This window comes from Thermobia domestica, chromosome 6, assembly GCF_964235325.1.
Source record: "Thermobia domestica chromosome 6, izTheDome1.hap1.1, whole genome shotgun sequence".
Taxonomy (NCBI): Eukaryota; Metazoa; Arthropoda; class Insecta; order Zygentoma; family Lepismatidae; genus Thermobia; species Thermobia domestica.
Window position 1 is genome coordinate 114,439,383 of NC_137459.1, and position 23,356 is coordinate 114,462,738.

A 23,356-nucleotide genomic window follows, 5' to 3' on the forward strand; every position below is an offset into this window, starting at 1 on the left:
AATTTATGTGTACTGTGAGATGGTTAGTTAATGTATTTCTATTGCTCATATTCCTTACACTCTAACCCATATTATCCTTAATTTTGGGGTAATATGGGTTATTTCACATGTGTCACAATTATGCGTGTAGTACTAAACAGTAAGCGTAATGTACTAATGTTTGCTAATATTTCTATGGCGTAATACACAGGCTTTGTTATTACCGAATGTTGATTCAATTATTCAATAAATTACTGAAATAAAGATCTTTATTTCAGAAATTGTCCATATTCTCCCTATTTACCTTATACATCAGTTAATTAATTCGCGGTCTTCTAAACTTTTTCCAGAGATAGCAATATCAATTACATAATCAAGACTTCCTGAAGGACACCACAATTACGTAGACACTTATTTGTTGAACGTGGGGGCTGCGTTCTGTAGTGAAACTTTGAAAGCTATGCCGGCTGCAAATTGATACCTAGAGGGCTGACTATTCTGGACTACATTGAGTAACCAGGCAAAATTAGCATACAGAAGATAGCAGTTCTTTCAAGTAATAAAAGTAGCGGAAATTGTATTTACTAGTATGGCAATTTGACATCAAGTCTGAGTGGTTAGATTTACTTTAAAAATTGGAACACTGCGGAGTGGAAGGCAATAGAAAATTACCACTATACATATTTTTCGTAGTCTATTAAAGAGCTAAATTACGGATAATGTCTCTTTTTTTGAACAAAACATTTTCGACTCAAAATATCCTCCTATTTTTATCTATGGAAGTGGTATGTCTTGGAAAAAGACAATTGGATGTGAGTATGAGAAGAGGAGAAAAATAGCTCGAGGAAGCAAATTGAACACGGAATGTGTATTCCATATTATGAGGAAAATTTTAAAATCCCAAAGAAACTACCTAGATTTGTCAGGAAATTGTGGAATTAAGAAGTTTATGGGAAATTATGAATCTAGCGTACAGGATGTCTTACTCAGATAAGAGATGGCTGAACGTGTGGGAGTAATTCCGGGTAAACATTTGAAAGGAAAACCAATGGAAGAAAAAAAATATTGATAAGATTATGAACGGTAACACTTGAGGAAATGATGTGATACTGATACGAACGTCTGCATACACTGACCATTGCACGAACAATTGAAGAAGTAAAGAATAATGATGAGATAATAGATGAAATCATAGATACAAGGAAAAGGAGTGCATGCTCAGTTGCAATGGGAAATGCTAATATTGTTGGGGAAAAAGAGGAAGATAATATTGAAGTGACGTACGCAGAAGTTTGACAAGGGAGAGTTTCAAGCTCCCAAATGCATATAATTTGAGGAATGTGTATGCATATCTTAATATGGCAATTTTTTGTGTGCATAATATTTTGCTCACGGGGGGAGTAATCCATGAAACCCTTCTTGCGTACGTCACTGTAATGTACTAGCAATTTATGATTTGAACGGAAGACGCGAGGAGGAGGAGATGGAGATGATGATAGTTTTGATTATGATGATGATGATGGTTATGATTATGATGATGATGATGGCGATGATGATGATGATGAGGAGGAGGAGGAAGAGAAGGATGAAGAAGAAGAAACCAGCACACATGCGCATGCAAATTTTTCTTTAGGGCAGCGTTTCCCAACCTTTTTCAACTCGCGGCACACTCATTTGTAATATAAAATATCGTTTTTTTTTTTGTGATTACTGATCTTCTGGGTTTCGATGACTGGGTTTCCTCATGGTAAATCATTATGCTTATTATTTCATTCTAATTTAAAAATAGAAAATAATTGCAATGAAATATAGGACTCAGGTTTTTAAAAATACACTTTCTTTTTCGAAAACTAGATCCAACCTTTCACTAAGAAGGAAGATCACTAAATAACGAACGAACAAACAAATCCCTTGTACTTTGAAAGTATAAATGCAGGTGATTTGAATGCATGTTTACTTTATCGAAAGGATTGAATGATATTTTAAAATTTGAAGTTACGAAATAGTTTGAAACAAATAAAGAAGCAATAATGGTTATAACAATGATAACAAGAACTTTTTTTCGACATTAAAAATGTACAAAAAAGTAACACAGTATGAAACTTATAGTTTATTAACACGGTTAATATACATTACAATTTTTAAATATTACACAAAGATATATGAAAATTACAATTTTTCAAAAATAAGGAAAACAGATTGGTGCACGAAGCAAAATTAATGTGCAACTTCATTACAATATTCTTTCATAATCTTCTTCAATTGTGGAATGACAGTTGATAAACACACCCTCATATCGTATTTCGGAGTTAACAGTTGTGACCTGTTCTTACACTTGATTGTGTTCATTGCAAAAAATCCTGCTTCACTTAAGTAGGATGTAGAAAAGGGAATGACAACTTTCACAGCCTTTGTAGAAATAGCTGTAGAAATGTGTAAGAGGCAGCGGCAAATAAATTCTGTTTTCGAAATACTACTTGCGACACAGTAATGTATTCACAATAATATATTACAATTATAGTATTTTTTTTCATTGTAGATGATCATAGTAATGGGAAATACAAATATATATTTTTCCTATTTCTTGCAATTTGGATGCTATAGAATAAATAATTTTGTTTCGATTTCCTCGCGGCACACCAGCGGCCCATTTGCGGCACACCAGTGTGCCGCAGCACACCGATTGGGAAACGCTGCTTTAGGGGATCAATATAGTACATATTCATGTGAAATACTACTCATCTTACGACGAAGTTAGTTACGAATCAGTATTGCTCTAGATTTTATTGACGTTATAAGATTAGTAGAGCTGCTGTTCTTAAATCCTACAGATCAAATTTTAAAATTGAACCAATCAGACTTCAAGAACGTAATATAAGCAAATCTAATATACGTGAGTGTAATTTTGATCAAGGGCCTATTTCTCAAAGCTATGATATGAGTCTTGTAATGCTAATCTTTCTTTTCAAAATAAAATATTGTACAATTATACGTATAGCATTGAATCATGACTAAAAACTACTTTTAATTACTATTTTTTTTATATTGTCAGTTCTAAATATAATTGAGCAGGATTGGTTCTTCGTAAACCTTCTTTACTTCCTCAGTCTAGGATATATAGGAAATATTTATATGTACAAATTTCTGGGCTTTAAGCCTAGGTGTTTCTGAAATCTGGACATAGCCAAAAGTATTCAAATATCCTTTTGCCCTCATATGGCCGAATTAAAAAAGAAAGTTTTATTTCGAACCTAGAATGTAAGGGTAAGTTTTATATAAAATTCCAAGATCCTATGCTTAAGTTTCAGGGATCTGGCGAACAAAAGAAAATCATTCAACCTTCCCTCTTCCACCTTAGGGACTGTATTTTGCAAAATACTGTCTAATCTAGAGTGTAACGGGAACATGTAGAGCTACACAAAAATTTCAAAATATTACATCTAATAATCTCGGATACCTGGCGAAGGGCCAAAAAAATGAAGCACCTGATCCCTTCTCAGGGGCCGTATTCTGCAAAATAATTTTATCTACGACCTACAATTCAAGGATAACATTTCTACAAAATTTCAAGGTTCTACACAATAGTTTTGGAGATCCGACAAATGGCAAAAATTAAAGTCCCGTTAACCCTCTTAGGGGCCGCATTTCTCAAGATACTGTCTTGTCTACAGCTTAAGCTAGAAGAACATTTGCACAGAACTCCAAGGTTGTACACCTAACAGTTTTGAAAATCTGCCGAAAGGCAAAAAATGGTTCAGCTCTCCGTATCTCCCATAAAAAAAAAACCTATTTTAAAAAGACTGGTATTATCTATTGCGTGAAATGCAAAAACATTAGTACAAAATTTTGTTCATATTCCATAAACAAGTATTTTACTAATAACCTAACAAAATAGCATAACTCATTTGCAACGAAAATATCTACAAAATTACTTTATTATTAGGGGTGATTTTTGGACGATTTTTTAAAAAAGTCATGCATATTTTTCATATTTTAGAAATATTTCATCAATAGCTCTACAATGCTATCTAAATTATTTCTTACGAAAACATTCAAAGGAGTAGTTTACTCTTTTTATTTATTTATTTATTTTTGACAATTTTGTAAAATACCACTCATTTGATTTTATTATTATTTTATAAACAAATACTTCATTAATAACCGTAACATGATGGTATAAGTCATTTTTTATAGAAAAATGTACAAAGAGTAGTTCACTTTTGGGAATGAGTTGAGTCGTCTTTGGGTGAAGCTTTCCGGAAATATCTTAAACCAGTAATTTTGTTCATATTTCACAAGAAAATATTTCATTAATAACTGTAACACAACGCAATTTATTTTAAGGAAACGGAGCAAGAAAGTTGAGTGCGGTGACCCGTATACTTTATTTCTAATCTCTCTATATTGTGAAACCTAGCTCAAGAGGTTCGAGACATTGTATAGACAAATTATATTATCTAAATATCCAGGCTATCGAACAGCACTTACGGAGTTTTAGAACAGTACAGTCTTTAGAAAAAAAGATTTTGCAAGTACCGATTCGCAAAAAAGGAAAGAAAACCGTTCATATTTACAGATCTTTGTATTAGTTTCTCTAAATAGCTCTAAGTTATACGCACCCTGCATATATAGTATCCAACATTCATACGAGAAATGACTTGGTTTAATCATAGTTTCCTTATTATTGTCTGATTTCGCATAGGCAAAATTTATTTCGCGCAGTATGACATACAGTGCATAGTTTCATATATATTACGTATAGTGTTTAATTTTTCATAGTTTCTCCTGCGTCCTTTCTCAGACGTGAATTAGATGGTGACTTTGGTATTGATTGTACGGAAACAACGAAATCGACGGAACCGCTTGCGTATCTGTTTCCAAGGGTAATGGACCTCGACACGTAAATGTTAAAGAAATGAGCTGTACACGAACAGTTTTTCCTTAATGACTAACACGAAGTTCGACAGATACAATTACATTCATTAAGTGGCTGTATACTAATCATCATTAGTACGTAACTTTATATTATAAATGCAAAACTTATTTACTCTAATCTAATCTAATATAAATAAAATAAAGAGAGAGAGAGTGTGTGTGTGTGTGTGTGTGTGTGCGTGTGGCCTGGGGACCAGACGAGTGGACCGAGAGTTACCAAATTTTGGTCACGGGTACCTTGGTCCGGGCCGCAGATGAAGACGAAGCGTTGTTTTTATTATTTCGAACCAGGCGATCTCAAGGAGGGGGGCGTTTAGTAGAAAATGGCCGATATTAGTGTCAAATTCATAGTTTTTGCGGTCGCTGAGATCAATCGTGAAACTCCGATCGCAATAACTTCCAAATTCACCCCATCCGAATGCGGGATTGGGGTCACCGGGGGGAAATATCGAGACATGTAAAAATAATTCAAAATGACCTATATTAGTGTCAAATCCATAGTTTTCGCGGTCGCTGAAATGAATGGTGATACTCCCACAGGCATTGACTTCCAAATACAGCCCCCATGCGAAGAATGGGTATATTCAGCTAGTCTAATATAAATAAAATAAAGAGTTCGTTTGTCTGTATGTATGTGTGCGGCCTGGGGACCAGACGAGTGAACCGAAAGTTATCAAATTTGGGTCACGGGTACCTTAGTGCAGACCCCATACCAAAACGAAGCCTTTTTTAAAATTCGAACCAGGGGGGCGTTTACCGAGACATGTAAATGTAGGATAAAATAACCGTTATTAGTGTCAAACTCATAGTTTTCGCGGTCGCTGAGACCAATGGTGAAACTCTGATCTCACTAACTTGCAAATTCACCCCATTTGGCTGCAGGCTAGGGTCACCGGTGGGATACAGATACATGTAAAAATAATCCAAAATGACCGATATTAGTGTCAAATTCATAGTTTTCGCGGTCACTGAGATCAATGGTGACACTTCCATTAGCGATGACTTTCAAATTCAGCTACCATTGTATGCAGCCCGGGGGTCACCTGCGAGGGGGGTTAACGAGGCATGTAAAAAAATAATCCAAAATAACTGATATTGGTGTCAAATACATAGTTTTTGCGGTCGCTGAGATGAATGTGATACTGTCACAGGCGTTGACTTCTAAATACAGCCCCCATCTCCTGGTGGCCAGAGGCCTCCTTTTTTAAAATCGAACCAGGGGTCTCAGGAGGTTTACCGGAATATGTAAAAGTAGTAGAAAGTGACCGATATATTTTTTTTTTCGTTGTTCAGTTTGTTTACATAGATATTTTATCTGACCCATGAGAAGAATGGGCATTTCAGCTAGTAATTTTATAAGTGAAAACAAACGTAAATGTCTAACTTATTTATAATGAGCGATGTACAACTAACAAAAAGCTTAGAATTGTTTTAGCTTAACGCCCCATGCTTATGGTCTTATCATAGGGAAGACAGTGATAAGCAAAATGGTGGAATGAAGAAAGTGGGAGGAAAAGTAAACACACCGAGAAAAACTGTGCACGTGGTTTTTTCTACAATAAATCCCACTTGGCGCGAGCTCGGATCGAACCTGAGACCCCACGAACCAGAGGTGATCGATTCTGCTACTGAGCCATCGCACCCCTAAAAACTTCGAGTTATGGCTTCAAGATGTCGGCAATTGTTCAGAAGACAGTCGTCCATGTTAGGAAAGTTACAGTGGTCCAAAGAATAAGATTATTTAAATTACATGTGAATATAATAATGCATAATAAATAATAAATATAAATAAATAAACACACACACACACACACACACATATTATATATATATATATATATATATATATATATATATATATATATGTGTGGTCCAATGGATATTCTGCCAAATTGTACTGTTACTGGAATAGTTTTTAAGGAAAATGTTTCCCGGAAGTGGCTGCAACAGCAAAATGGAGGGTGCACTAAGAATTGGAACAATATAAACAACAGTATAGAATCTACTGTGTGTGTCGGTGCAACGACATTGCGCAATTTTTTCTAAGGATTAGATCGTTGATAATCTCTGTAATCTGACTTATTAACGAGGGACAGAAAGTGCTGAAATTGCGCCAATTTCCACCGCGACGTTGCCTAAACAGGATTCAGGAAATTTTTCCTTGGCGAAATAAACGATACACAAAGCCTCCTAATTAATACACAAGGTACACCTTTTTCGGTTTTCATCAATATAAACTCTATCCTGAAAATTTTACTAACGTTTCCCCAGTTTATTGCTTCTTGATTATATTACCCTCATCACTAAAATTTGCTATTAATTCTCAATCATGATTGGCTAATTGTAATTCTCGTTCCTCATTGGATTGTTATATTATTTTTATTATATCCGCAACTAGCACACTGGTCACTCATTCTTGTAACAATTTATACGATAATAATATAGGCCTATAACATGTCTTTCACACACCACCTAAGAACAGTACTAAGATGCAAATATAAGGATCATTTACAGAAAAGTGAAAGGACAGTTACTAAGATACGTGGTAGACACACCTGAAATATGTAAACAAATGCTTGTTTTTGATTGTCCAAAACTGGAAAATCTAAGCAAATCCTTATCTCTGATTAGTCGAACGTCTGTCCACGATATTTAAAGTGAACTTCTAGAAATATCTATAATTTTTTGTTTATTGTTTTTTGTTTATTTTATTTTCTTACAGTTTTTATCTTACAGGCAATCTTAAAGTTGGACATGATACAGAAAATTATTGATTAAACATGTTCCTCCGAACCCCTCTCTAATGACGCCAGTACACACGTATAACAGCGATAACTGAAAGTGCTATTGTCATCCATTACTTTTTTTTTTTTTTTTTTTTTTGACTGTGTTTGTTAGTCAAAGTGCTTATGGTAATGAGGGCAAGGTTGCACAACATTTTTTGCGCAATTTCCAATTTTGATGCCTGCTCATTAAGGCTTTATCTGTGTCAATAGATAAGAGAGTGAAAGTTTGCGCAATTTTAGTGTACACGTATGTCACCTGTCATGTGTGTATAGAGGCGTCTGGAAGCTCATGCAAGGGAGGGCCGGAAAGATGGAATGGAAGTGGTAATATACTGATAGTGCATTATTTTCTGTATTTAATTTGAAGGGCAGGATCAGTTTGGTCATAATAGACCGGTTTTGGCCCCTTACGGCATTGCGAGGAGGTATTACACTAAAATACTCTTTCGAGTTCGCCTGAAATTTCAACCAAACTTCAAATATTACAAACATTTTGGCTGTCTGATTACTTGGTTGATTTTGAGTGTAGCATCCCGTTCAGCACCGAGGTTATACGAGACGTTGATCTACTGCTTAATGTGGGATCTTATGATTGAGTCCACGACTATTACAGCTCAATCATATGTTTACAAGTGTAGAGTTACAAGTGTAAAATCAGTACAAGTGCTATACGACACTTAAATAAGTGTGTGTGAAAAAGGAAGGATGTTATTTTCTGACGCCATAGTATTTCTGTGCAGTACACGGAAGCTTAATTTTATTTTACAAGTGTAGCGCTAGTAGTTTCAAACAATTACAAGTACTGTTGGAACTCGTATACTGCAAAAACCAAAGTGTTTTCATTACCCTCACTTACGTGCATAGGCCTACCCACCGTCGTTGACGTACAGTCATGTTCAAAATAAATGTCGCATATCTGTAACTGTGTTCTTGTAAAAATATAATCTGATAATGATTTTGCAGGGTACTTTTAATGCTGATAATATGTGTATAATCGGGAAATTTATATTTATGGAAAATTTCATAGGAAAAGATTTATATATACGAAAATTAAAATGAGTAAAATAAAGCGTTGGTAAATGTACAAGAAACTTTTATTTTAGTTTTATTGTTCTTATTTACTGCTCTTTTGACATGAAATTTACCACATACATGTTTTTGCCGATTATACACAACTAATATTATAAGAAATACCGAGTGAATTTGTTATTGAATTATATTCCTACAACAACATAGTATTTATAGACATGCGACAATAATTTTGGACATGAGTGTACCTGCGTCCTATGAACGTACCGTCACCTGTTTGGTTTATTTTGCACTGTAGTCTTTTTTAAGCATATGTCCGGGTGCTGTATTCTAGAACCTTCCCCTGTATTCAGGGGCGGATCCAGGACCGACTTCTGGGGGGGGGGGTGCGGTGGGTTGTCATACTGCTACTTTTAAGGGCTCCAAACTTTGGTTGAGTTGAGATGACTGAGTTTTACGTCCCGTTCAGCAGCGAGGCTATATGAGACATGGACCTACTGATTAACGTGGAATCCGAACCACATGAGCTCCCGCCGGGAATCGAACCCGGATCTCCCACGCCAAAGGCGCGTACGCTAACCGCTTAGACACGAAGGAGCTCTCCAAACTTTGGGATGGGTTTTATTTATATATATAAAATGAAAATTTTCCTCTTCTCGGGGGGCAATCGCCCCCCCCCCTGGATCCGCCCCTGCCTGTATTTATATGCAAATCGTGAAAGAATTGTAATTTTTCAACAATTACTTCTGGTGGTTCCCTTGAATTTTATTTATGTTAAGTGGGGTATTGCTATGTTCCCCAGCGGAAATATTTTTAAGGACAATAAGAAGGAAATTAGTGAAAGTACTACAATTTTTCAACAAATATTTTGAGTGGTGTGCCTAAACTTGATTGCACGGAACAGATAACTTATACATTTATAACGCCTATACCAACGTTTCCCAACCGGCGTGCCGTGAATGGGTCGCTGGTGTGCCGCGAGAAAATCGGAACAAAATGATTAATCTAAAGCAATCAAATTACAAAACATAAGGAAAAATGTATATTTGTATTTCACATTACTATGAACCTCTACTATGAATCTACAATTTTAAGTTTCATACCATGTTACTTTTATGTACATTTTTAATGTTCAAAAATGTTTTTGTTATCATTGTTATGACCATTATTGCACCTTTATTGTTGCAGACTATTTCGTATCTTGAAAATTTAAAATATCATTCAATCCTTTCGACAAAGTAAACGTGCATACAAATTACCTATATTTGTGTTTCAAAAGTAAAAGAAGTTTGTTTGTTCGTTCGTTATTTAGTGATCATCTTTCTTAGTGAAACGTTGGATACAGTTTTCGAAAAAGAAAGCGTATATTTGAAAACCTGAGTTCAATGTTTCATTGCAATTGTTTCGTATTTTTAAATTACGATGAAGAATAAGTAGGGGAGAGGGGGTACATTTGAACATCTGTTTTCGAATATTCGTTTTTGCTTCCAAACACTCAGTAAATTTCCTCCTAGAACTGTAGCAAAAACTAAATATAATATACATTATATTTGCCATAAAATACAGTACTTTGTTTGATCTTGTCATTCTGTGCAAGGGCGCAGGGGGTGTCGTTCAAATGTACCCCCTTGGGGGGTAGATTTAAACAAGCATGGGGTAGATTTGAACATACGTGGGGCAGTTTTGAACAAACCATTATTTTACTAGAATAATCGTTATTTTCAGGATAAATTCGTTTACGAACAACAAGGCTAATGTAACAAAGCACCATTAGCGGTTTAAGGCGCAAGAATTAACCAATCACGTATGGCAAGGAAATAATAATAATAGTAATAATTGCTGAAACATATATGCAGGCCCGTATTTGTATATTGTGCGCCTCTGTGCTCTAAATAATTTGCCTCCCCTTCGGAAACACATCTGAATTGAGTTGAATTCATAGTTTTTGGGGTAACTGAGATGAATAGTGACAGTTTTAATCCAATTCAACTTCAAGGTCATACTCAACTCCCGAGTGAGGCGGACGAGAGTTTAAAAGTAATCGAAAACGACAGATATTGTGTTGAATTCATTGTTTTCGAGGTCGCTGAGTTTAAGCGTATCAGTTTTCATGATGTTCAAGTTCATCCTCACCCCTTGGGGTGGGAGTAAGAGAGAATGACTTTTTTAAAAAATTATCAGATAAGCTAGCTAATTAAAAACTACTGTAATTAGAACAAATTAAACATTTTCTCGCTCTTGCGCGGGACTCTGAGTGTGATAGTATTAAATATAACTTTATTGTGAATCTTAAAAAAAAAAAAAAAAAAAAAAAAAAAAATCCGAAATTTTGTCGCCCCCTAAACTGAGACGTCCTGTGTTCGAGCACAGAATAGTAGTTACCTAAATACGGGCCTGCATATATGATGTACGTTATACGTTAAACACACACACACACACAAAACGATATGTGAACAACATATCTATAGGCGTAGGTGTGATCTGAAGAAAAATTTAAAAGAATACGATCATCGTAGCATATCTGTGAAAATATGATTATGATTCACTTTTTAATTTTGCTCGTCATACCTGATAGGCTTAATGGAAAACCTATTACTACTAGCAATCTAAGAAATTACATTTTTTTCACCACTAACCGGGTATTGGACACAAAATTTATTCTACCCTAAAATTCTGCAAATCAACATGAAATGTCAGAATTTTTGCAGTACGATTTGTCTCTCCAGAAGTTGTGGGATTAGAAAGTCTACACACAATATCAGCAGTTGGCACTGAACATTTGTCTTCCTTGTCTGAGAACACAAACATGTTGGTGGTACTTATAAGTTTCAGAAAAGTAGAGGTAGAACAATGTTCAAATGTGCCCCCTAATTTTTGTTCAAAACTGCCCCAACCGGCATGACCAAGCGGAATTTGGTAATACCCAGATAGTACAAACTATTGTGAAATAGAAAGGGCAACATTACATTAGTAAAGTAATGTACTTGCTTCTGCAATGAATGGCAGATAATATCAAAACACAGGCTTCTGTCAAAAATCTTACAAAACTTCATAAAAATTCCAACTTTCCACCCCACAAATGTAACAAAATACTGCTGTTCATCAACATTTACACTAAAATGGCAGATAACAGTTGACCGTCACGCAACGCAGTTTTGCCAAACTAAAAATGTTGAAACCACCAGATATGCTATTATTTCTAGCCTGTTATCTTAAATGTCCAAAGGTACCCCCTGTTCAAATGTACCCCTCTCTCCCCTACCTATAATGATTTACCACAGGGGAAAACCAATGATCGAGCTTTGTTCTCTGTGAGGAGATCAGTGATCACAGAAAAAAAAAATACCACGGTATTTTATATTTACAAATAATAATATCTATAAATGTGCCGCGAAAATTCAAGTTACACCCCTAGTGTGCCGTAAGTTGAAAAGGGTTGGGAAACGCTGGCCTATACAATAACAAGAATGCGAAGCTGGTATCTAGTGTTTCTGAAGTACTCGGTTCAATGTGCTGGTATGAGATCGAATCTCGTATCACAAGCGTAACTTTCATTTTTTTTTTCATACAATCCACTCCTAAAAGAAATGTGCTAGAAAATAGTTATACATTACTGAAATTCTATTGCACTAACCAGAGTTATTCTGCTGTCTAAGAAAGTGACTACAACAGAAGTTCATGGGTCGATCGCAAGGATATGTTTGTTAAAGATGCTAGGGTCCACTTTACGCATTGACCTTGACACTCACTCATCACATGTTTCTTGGACACTACCCAGCACACACACTCACATACTGTATATACAGTATATATACTGAGAGTGACTGCGAAAAAAAAAAAAAAACACGAGACAAAACATGTCTACAATTAATTACTCATCAGAACTCTCAAAACTTCGTAAAATTAACTCAAGTTATGCGATTATTCATTGTAAGCTAAAGGTAACTCTGGTAAGTAGTATAGTTGAGTCTGTGGAATAGAGTGTGAGGAAAAAAACAAACGGACACTTCTTTCACATGGCTGGGATCGAACGAAGAATCCTTCGTACAAGAGCTGAGTGCTCTACCACTAAGACACCGTTACCATCCATGTTCACATTTGTACCTTAAAAATAAATAAATAAAACTAATGCTGACCAGAGTATACAACAAAGTTATTCACCTACAACAGCGGAAGAAAATAAACTAGTCATTCCTATATTGTACCAGTAGCCTATTAGAGATCCATAAAAAGTTAATCTGAAAATACTTCAAAATTTCCTACTGTTGCAAAGTCATATTTTGGGCAGGCAGAGAAATGTGTCGTAATATGCTTCTTGCTGGTATGAGTGTGTGTGTGTGGGGGGGGGGGGCTACAGAAACTTATCTATAAATATACATAAACAACATTGAAAAAAAATGCACAGCCATAACAACATTCATGCAATGAAAAAGCTGCAGATATCTAAATACAGATCATACGCGTGCGCTGAAAAGTGAAACAACTAATGGACATAAGCCACAATACCTGTTTTCCAATCTACACGATGGTATGTAGCTCCCCGTATAGTAGTCGAGACGTTCGAATGCATTGGGGTAGCTCTACCATGTGGTCGATGGTGACTGCTTGAGTACTTACGTCGAATGACCTGCTGACTGTAACTCCTCAACGTGTATTCCTCGACTGCCATGGGAGCTGATCTAAATCTACTTGCCAGGGCAGCACTTTACTACTAAAGGCACTCTGACGCTTATCTTAAAAGTTGATAAGAAATTCCCCCCTTTTTTGTTCGTTTTTTCCTTATTATTTACAAACGTAATGACAATATGATTTCGAAACCATCCCAAGTAGTAACCTGAACCGAACTGATAGTGTGTGCGTTCGATCAGAAAATAATTTCCTCGAACGTCCCCTGCATTAAACACCACCTTCGTCGACGAAAGAAATCGTTAGCTGGACTTCCCGCTTGGCTGCAATACAAGCAATGCCAATGTTATGACAAACATTCTTGACAGGTAATCGAAGGAAGACAAGGTCACGACATAGCCATAATTAGAGCAATAGTCGACAATCTTAAAATGTTATTCGCAACCTCAGTTCGTTAAATAAATAAATAACTACTATCATTCTTAAAATCTTCACGAAAATTTGCGTGTATAGGTACTGTAAAACGCCGCGCTATTTTCCACATGAAACACGCACTTCTAAAAAAACAAAAACGATTTAAGTTTGTTTCGTTTTCAGCATCCATAATATTTGAAATCTTTCAATTTAACGTCCTAGAATTATGCCTTTTAGACTTAGGGACGCGGATGATTAAGACAAGTGAATGATGATAAAATAATTGGTGGAATGAAAATGTGCGAGGATGGGAGTACCTCCAGAGAAAACCCACCAACTACTTGGCCGGATATCGAACCACGGACCCCACCATATAGAGGTAAAGCTCTACCACTGAGCCACCGCGCCCACCCTCAATAATCTTTGAGGCAGGCCTACTGTTTCGAGTGGGACCAGGGCCGCAACAGAATAGGGGGCAACGCCGACAAATGTGTGGAGCTCTGAGTCTTTGGGATCGTGAAAAAATTGTTTCAGTTTTTTCATTCAAATGCAATGTTTTTTTTTTTTTTTTAAGTTTAAACATCCTGCCTAAACTTATCTGGGGTTCACGAAATTATAAGCGGCCCTGGTGGGATCGTAACGACTACTATGGTTTGTATTTGAAATAAATATCCCCACTGGGAATCGAATTCGAGACAGAGCTCTCTAGTGGCTATAGGGTGAATACATTTGGCGCAGGAAACTCGGATTAGAATCCTGGTGGAGCCGCGGTGGCTCAGTGGTAGAGCATTTACCTCTAATGCAGTAGTGGCGCTAGGCTCGTAATAGTATGGGGACAAGAGGGGAGACAGGAAAAATTGGGGGGAGGAGAAGCAACCACACTTGTTTTGCTTTGAATATTATTATCGGTTGCACATATTATTATTATTATTATTATTATTATTATTATTATTTACCGGTTGTACGTGGTGACGGTCGCCCCTCCTCGTCCTCCTGTAGCGCCGCCACTGCTCTTATGCGTGGGGTCTCTGATTCGATCCCAGCTTGCGCCAAGTGAACTTTGTTGTGGACAAACACCGTGTGCCTGGGTTTCCTCGGAGCTTTCCCGGTCCTCCCAGTTTATTCAATTTCATTCATTTCTCATCATCACTGTCTCCTTTAGCCTAGCCGGCATAACCGTGGGACGTAAAAGTGAAAGATTTCATTTTAGAATCCTGGAGGGAGCTCATGTGGTTTGGATCGCATGTTAAGCTGTAGGTCCACGCCTCATATAGCCTCGGTGCTGAGCAGAGCGCTGAACTTCAAATCAAGATTCAGGAACACGTGCACAGAAACTGAGTGAGTTAGTCACTTAGGCCACGACAAGTTTCTTTTGAAATATCCTAAACACCTCAAATATGGATTATTTTCTATTGCTGCCGTTGTTAATGTCTGTTTCTTCATAAATTACATTTTTTTATCAATAGAAACGTCACCTAGATTAAACGGATAATGGTACCACAATTTAAGAATAAATAAATAGAATAACACTATCTATTTTAAGACAAAAAAAAAAAAAACAGTGAAATAAGGACTAACAATTCCATGATGTAAAATATTGACAATCAAATACACATTTTAACAGTGGAATAGATGTCGTGATGACTTGCAATGAAATGGCATACACAAGGCTCAATACTACATTCTCTCCGATCGCGCAACTGGTTCTTAATGCACAGTAAGCTAACAGAAACTCGTAGTAACATCTTCTTTCAGGAAATATAAGCAAAAATTGCTGAGACCTTGGATGTTAGAGAATAAAGATACCTCATACAGAGCCATCCGAATCAAACCAAAGCTCATAGTTTTACTTATCCGATGAAGGATGAGCCGTGGATTTCAGTAATAAAGGAAGTAGCGAGAAGAGTACACCACCCTAATTTTAATCTTGCTTCTATAAATTATGCCAAAACATAAGCCCTTAAAAACTTTATATTATCTCTTCCTCCTCACAAAAATGAGTTACTTCAGAAACTCAGTTCTAGCTGATTGTGCATACTACACAACTCTTCCTGCTGGTCTATTGGCTTGTGCCTTTGGTTCACGAAGCTCAGGTTTGACTTCCGGTTGGATAGCTTTGAAATTTAAACGCACAACGGTGGTTCGAATTCCACCTTAAAATGTAGGTCCACATCTCAAAAAACGGTAAAACTAATAAATATATATAAAGAGTGAGGAATAAGGTACTTTACTGCTCATATTTTACAAATATTTAAGTAACACTCAGGAGTGTTCACACATATGTCCTTGATACTGCAATTACTGCTTCTACAGACCACTGAATTTACTTTCTCTCAATAACCTCTCGCACAGACGTTGTTGGTTACAATGTCTATCAACTCGATACGTGTTTTGCGGAGTGAAAATTCAATATCTGTTTGAATGTGGTAGGTACTGTTACTATTAACGAGTGTTAAAAGTTAAAATGGCCCAACTTATATATTCTATACTTATACCGTATATGCCACAAATTTAGTTTCTCAGGTCAAAGACTATTTCAAGAGCAGTTGCAGTAAACATTTAACTATTTCCCATGAAGATTCTGAAAGTGTTTCAGGAGACTTGATTAAAAGTGTTTCAGCCTTTCTTTTTTAATACATTTTTAAATTTAGTTAAGTAAATAATAATAATAATAATAATAATAATAATAATAATAATAATAATAATAATAATAATAATAATAATAATAATAATAATAATAGTTTTTCTTAATTTACATTGAAAAACTTTGACTAAAAGGTGAGCAGAAATAACTAACCTTTCGTGGACTCTAGTGCCACGAAATTTACTTTTTACTTTCATCGAATAGATTTATCTTGAAAACAATTTGACGATTTGTTTCCGACAGATAATTCTTCTATTCAGTGTATAAATGTCTTCACCACGGGAGAAGCTTGGAGCGAAATGAAATGAAATTTTTGAGTTTTACGTCCCACGATTATGCTGGCTAGGCTAAAGGAGACGGTGATGATGAGAGATGAATGAAATGGCGGAATGAAGAAAGTGGGAGGAAACGGAAGAACCCCGAGGAAACCCACGCACACGGTGTTTGTCCACCACATAGTTCACTTGGCGGGGTTTGAACCGTGACCCCATGCACCAGAGGTTTGGAGCGAAATGATTCGCTGTTGTGTGAATCACTCGGTATACGTAGGCATGCATAATGCGTTAAAGTGCAGTGTGTGCGCTACAACGTTATTGCATGTACTCAATTGGTTCTTTAGACACACGATTTGTTTCATTATCTAAAAGAAAACTCGGGAGTGCAAGCTAAGTCGTATTTTTATAATCACCCATTTAGCATCTTTTGTCATACATAATAGGAAGTTAATTTCTCTGAACCGTAATCCACCATCACGAAAACCATAATCTAATTTCATGAAACAACTGTAAACTGAACAAACGTACGAAAGTGTAAAGAAATGTTTAAAAAATGTTTTAGTTTTTATTTACATTCACATGTTCACATCCATTTCAAATGAGTAGAAAAGTAATTAAATATTATATTTTAAAAAAGTTTTTATATGGTAAATAGAGTTTAAAGTCTTGTCCAATAAAGGTAAATACAAACACAATATAGAGAGAAAATATTAAACGAACACATGAAAAATAATGCGCCATTATAATACATGTAACATTGTAGACATTATTGTATATGTTGCACGTAGCCCCGCACCTGGAAACTGAAAAAAAAAAACTTACTTTAATGTTCTAAATTCCCACATCATTTAGTTTTCTTTGTGATGAACGTCTGTTGTTATTCCATCGGTATGTATGCAGTCACCATAGTTCTTTATACACTTATTTAAAAGCCGTGACACAGCAGGTGTTGTCGGTAAATTAACAGGGAACCGTTTCCGGTAATTTCGAACAATAAACCTCTCTAAATCTGACACTAAGTCACTTACGATAGAATAGGCCGATTCACAGTTTAGGATGTATTTCTTGTTGTTTCTTGGCCGGTTAGCTTGCTTTTGATGCATTTGGTTCTCTGTTCGATTCCCTGTTGGAACTTCAGATTGTTGGCGTTGGATTAGCGTCTTGAAAATACAGAGCTTGCTAGTGGATTAAATAATTTACAGATTGGAGGGTAAAAAGGAAACGAAAAATGAAATCTTTTAGTTTAACGTCCCACGTTATGCCGTTTGGGATAAGGGAGACGAAGAGTAACGCAGGTGAATGATGATGGAAGAATTAGTGGAATGAGAAAGTGGGAGGAAATGGGAGTACACCGAGAAAACCCACAAACTCAATGTTGTCCACCACAAACTTTCTTGGATCGAACCAGGGACTCCACGCATCAGAGGTAAGCGCTCTACCACTCAGCTAGGTTAAAAAGAAAGCTAAAACAAAGATATTGAGTTCATCAGCCACTGGCATGCCGAAGCCCTCAATAATCGCTGACATAAGAGTTTATTATTATTAATATTCAATCATTAACATTATTTTTATCTTTTGAGTACCTATAAATATTCAGATACTCTATTCAGATAGATACTGCAATCTTATCACTGAATCATAGAAACATTCGAGTTGAATTTCTCACCGTAAACGACCGATAATCAAAAGATCATGTTAGTACAAAATAAATAGTATTCTTTCACGAAAGAATACAGAAACAGTGAACAGTAAGTGAATATGAAATCTTTAGTGTAACGTCCCACGCATACACTCTATGGACCAAAGAAAACGGGTGATAAATGATTAAGAAATAACTGCTGGAATGTGGAAGTAGGAGGACATGGGTAAACCTAAAAAAAGACACCAGGATATCACAAAACTTATGTTTCAAGCAGGGATAAGGGGAACGGCGGTTCAGTGGTAGAGCACCCACCTCTGTTGTGAGGGGTACCTGGTTTGATCCTACTCAAACATCTCGTTACAGCTGCTTAAACGTTACCAACAACCCCAAATCGGCGTTTCTTTAATGCTTTCTTGACTTCCGACAATGAAAAGAGGTGCCAGAAAATCATATCAGACCTGTACGGAAGCGTTATTTCTTTTTCAGTGACTGCCTCACTGTCACTTCTATGTGACTGATCGTTCAAGAGGTGGAGGATCTATGTCTGTGAACTGTCAGGGAGATCAGGTTGAACATGTTTCCTGAAGTGGAAGCAGTGGAGGAGCAGCTGTCCGTAAAATGTTACGTTCACTTCTGGCCTAGGAAGTACAAACTCCGGAGGGATCTAGTTCCGTATCCGATTCTGTAAGTCGAAAAGACAACGAGCATGGATTTTACTTGTGATCTGTTTATTGGAACCATATTTGGTCACAGTGGCTGAGGTGTATTTTACTCTGGAATTTATCTTTCGATTTCTGTGTTGTACTCAAAAACCCAAGTTTTATACCCGGTTATCATCGCTGCGAGAGGTCAGACTAAGGCCGTGTCCAAAAGATACAAGTGTGCATTCGAAGTACGCTTATTTCCGGAACTGACGTCACCTAGTGTGCGTCAAAAGGTCCAAGTTCACAAGTCTGCGAGTGCATAGTACGTAGTGTGCGAGGATGTACACTACGTTAGCACACTTGCGTACTTAAGATGGGAGTTCTTCGTCGTAGGAACAAAAATAATGTCAAAGTGACTTAATAAAATTTTAAAAGACATATATTTAATATTTTTGTTGAGGTGAATATATTTGTGGGCTGATCTAATAATAGTTTACTTGATAAATATACAAATTATTGATTTTACGAGTGGAATATAAAAATGTTACGCAAATAACAAACGTATTTACGTTGTGTTCTATGAATATGCAATGGAATTTAAAATAGTATAGGGAAAGCAACCAAATAGTTTCTTTAATAATGCTATAAATTCATTTGTGTTTAAACATTACATGGTTTATGTAGCTTAATTGAAATAACTATCGGTAATGGAGCTATTTGCACGTAAATGACAAATTTTAATGGCGTATGAATTAAAATGTTAAACTCTAACATAGAATAATGAATACCTAGCTTATTCATTTATCTATACCTACAGCTACAGTTGCAGCTGCAAATATTAATTCGTAGGTAGATAGGCCTAATTTTCTAGTTTTGATTCTAAACAAATTCCTTTCAAAGCTACCATATTTCCTTGCACTTAAGAGACTGTAATATACCAATTACCACACATTTTGCTTTTTTGACAGCTGCCAAAAAATGAAATACAGATAAAAAAAAATTTTCTCCACATTTATCAAAGATTTCACAAATTCCTCTTGGTAAGTCTTTACTTTTTTTTTTTTTTTTTTGATTCTTCGATTCAGCGATTTAATCTTTTGGTTTCGGTTTTGAGAACTTGCCTCTTAGTTCATATATATATATATATATATATATATATATATATAATCCCATTACGGTGCCCATTATGAATTGATTATGAACAAATAATTCCTTCCGTATAGTTGAACAATGAGAGCCACTACATTGCATACTGTATTTTTTCATAAAACCGTCTCTTAATTTTCATAAAATTCTTATTAGATTAATAGTAGCTTTTTAGGATTATATTTGGACGAGGCGATTTGTTTCGTTACTGAGTAACCATTTTCGTAGTGGGAAGCATGTAGGAGACACAGCGGGTATATTTCAAGAAAGATATAGGACGCCGAAAGCATAGTGAAGTGCACGCAAATGTTGAAGTGTATACAATGTACAGAACTCATTCAAGCGGGCTTACAAAATAGTAATCTTTTATTTTTTAACATATTTTAATTAGGGTTATCAACCTTGAGTACACGTGATCCTTATAAATTGGTATTTCGTAGTGACATAATAGCTTTTTCCTGTAAATTTTGGTCTTCATGTTGTTCAACTCCACCACTTCTTTCCTTGTCATCCTTATAAGTGTTAACTTTTGGTATAGATTAAGAATATTGAGGCACTGTTTTGAAGATTTACGGGTAAAATCTATATATTCACAAAGAAAGGGTAACATATAAGGAACTTCAACATTAGCACAATATGGTAGAAATAGTTTAATCAGTATGCCTGTAACTGAAGCAATAGAGTATAACGACGACAATTATAGTGTCATTGTTGTGTATCTACCGTACATAAAGGAATTATACCCAATATGAACTCTCTCCGAAAGTAGTTATGAGCCACATTATTGTTAATAGCGCTCTCCTCGGTACCTTCGGTGTCCTAACGCTCTTGCAAATTACCTACTTTCACCTGCAATAAAGGCTACTTTGCATCAGTGTCATCAGCGCCCTAACCACCAGTGGTACTTTTCTTCCGGGGGATTAATAAATATTCCCTCTCGCAAGCATGCCTAATAAAATAGGACATTGCCAATAGTTTAGTGGTTTTTATGCTGATAAATATTTGCAGATACGGCAAAGCTGAACCTCTTGGCATACATGAAAGAAACTCTTAAGTCATTTTATGGTTATCCCATATTGTCAATCTGTACGATATATTTATATTTAATATAACTGGAAAATCATTCATCTTTAAAAAAAAAAAAGGATGTTAATTTTTTCAAGTACTCGAGATTCTTACTTCTTTTGTTATCAATGTTCAACATTCCACCACGATGAGGCGCTGTAAACAAGTGTGGATCAAAAGCTAATTTGACGAAGTGTACACTATTTAGTATGCACTCCATTTGTAGACTTCGAGTGTGCATCCTCCAAGTGTGCACTATGCGCTTTTGGACACGGCCTAAATTGTAACATGCCAAATAACTATCCTTGTTTCTATCCAAGAAAGTTTCGGGACTCGTTTCGCGCAAATTTTCTCGTGCTCAAATCGTTGGAAACGATTCGGTGAACTCTAATTTCTGTAGTTCTGATTCCTCTGGAATCAACCTCATTCTCAAAAGTCTATTCTTGTTCGGAACATTCTTCACTTAAGTCGCCTTGACATCAGTTCTGGAAGTTTGTAAGCGTCGTGAGAAGCAACGTTGGGGGCCCACGTCTTTTTTTTCTTCCCTGAATGCATTATACCATCTGAAGATTTGCTGTGGCGACAAATCCTAATCGTTTCAGGCTTTTCGTATCATTGTCAGTGTTCTGGTACATGACTTGTTCAAGTTGACGCAAATTTTTAGCCCGTTCCGCTATTACAAAGTAAGTTGCATTTTCATCCGTTACGCGTTACTCACTGCTAACGATCTAGACTCCGAAACGACTGAGAGTCAACTGAATCGGACCTTACTATGCACCTGAAACCCCTATCACTAACCCTGCCCGATACATCTCCTGACCTTTCTGACCAGTGCGCTTAAATCATTTTCATTATTTCTGGGATAGGCCACCAAGATATTAGCATATCAGAAATGCTCATGGGCGAACTTTTTACAACAGTTACTTCCAACTAACCGGTGTATGACACCTGAAATGCTTTTACGCTAGCAGCAGAGATCAATAGAAGCAGAAGAGCAAAGAATAAGAGGATGAGGCAGAACAATGAGCTAGACACGTGTTGGCAGTATACGAGTAGTTATGAATCCAATAGCGGTGTATCTTCAAACTCATCGACGTTTCTGTTTGCCTCTCATCACCGCCTTTATTTAATGCACCAGAATCTTCATTCGCTTGAAATTTACTGAGAATGGGACCAGCAAAATGAGTTTTTATTTTTTATTTTATTTTATTTTTTAATTTATTTATTTATTTATTTATTTATTTTTTTGAAATGACAGTCTTTCAAAGTATAAAACTTTTCACAGGAGTTTTAACATTTGTTGGCTATTATTAACTGTTAGTATTTTTCACTTATTTATCACGAGCTGAAGTGCCCAATTAGCTTTCGTCCGGTAACATAATGAAAAATATTTGGAATATACACAATCCTCCGCCATCTGTCCAGAACACTCGTTGACGGGAGTTCGAATGACTCTAGCTAAATCTTTTTGTTATTCTCAAAAATGTGAAATCAATTGACAAAAACATCTCCACTCCCTCCTTTAAATAACTTTTCTTTTTATAAATTAGACTCTAAATGACTTCCCAATGTAAGTACCTCTCTAAATAGCTATCATGTTTTTGAAGATTGTAGATTCAACCATTAAAAAAGAAAAAGTTATTCAAGGAACTTAATAAATGCAAAGAAATGTAATTAGCTATTATCCAATTTCTCCTACAGGAACTACCTTGGTCCATATTTACGTTATTAGTCTCCTCTTTAGAATTTATGCGTGTATACTCATAACCAACATGCGATTCTAATCAAGGTGTTGGTGAATGCTTCATTCAAATCAATCCAGTAGCATTTTAATTGAACATATTCGTAAACTGCAATTTTTAAATTTTAAATATGTAACAATATTGACTTCGACGGTGCAATTATCAGGTTCTCTCTCTCTCTCTCTCTCTCTCTCTCTCTCTATATATATATATATATATATATATATATATATATATATATATATATATATATATATAATGTATATATTGAGCCTTTGAAGGTCAAAATTGAGAATACATTTATTGTGGTTTGAAATAATAGAACCATATATTCACCATCATGTTCGATATTTTCTGCCAGTCTTCCAGCAACACAATAATTTCGTCGCCAGAGAATTTCCGCGATTTCTGGTCCAAAAAATTGTGACA

The 23,356-nt window shown here is 35.9% G+C and overlaps 1 protein-coding gene across 7 annotated transcripts in view; it reads right to left on the reverse strand.

Moving 5' to 3' along the window:
* The window catches only part of LOC145688155 (1-phosphatidylinositol 4,5-bisphosphate phosphodiesterase delta-4-like), a 429,611-nt gene that overhangs the window by 82,758 nt on the left and 323,497 nt on the right, over window positions 1-23,356 (reverse strand). Inside the window, exon 1 of one of the 7 annotated variants that reach the window (XM_081761971.1) lies at window positions 13,236-13,643. The exons of 3 other annotated variants lie outside the window; for them this stretch is intronic. In XM_081761971.1, the coding sequence (XP_081618097.1) occupies window positions 13,236-13,398 (163 nt within the window). In that variant the 5' untranslated portion in view covers window positions 13,399-13,643. Of the gene's footprint in view, window positions 1-12,363; window positions 12,425-12,890; window positions 12,937-13,235; window positions 13,644-23,356 lie in introns of those variants that run through there. 3 more of the 7 variants (XM_081761975.1, XM_081761977.1, XM_081761976.1) reach the window with 3 other exon arrangements.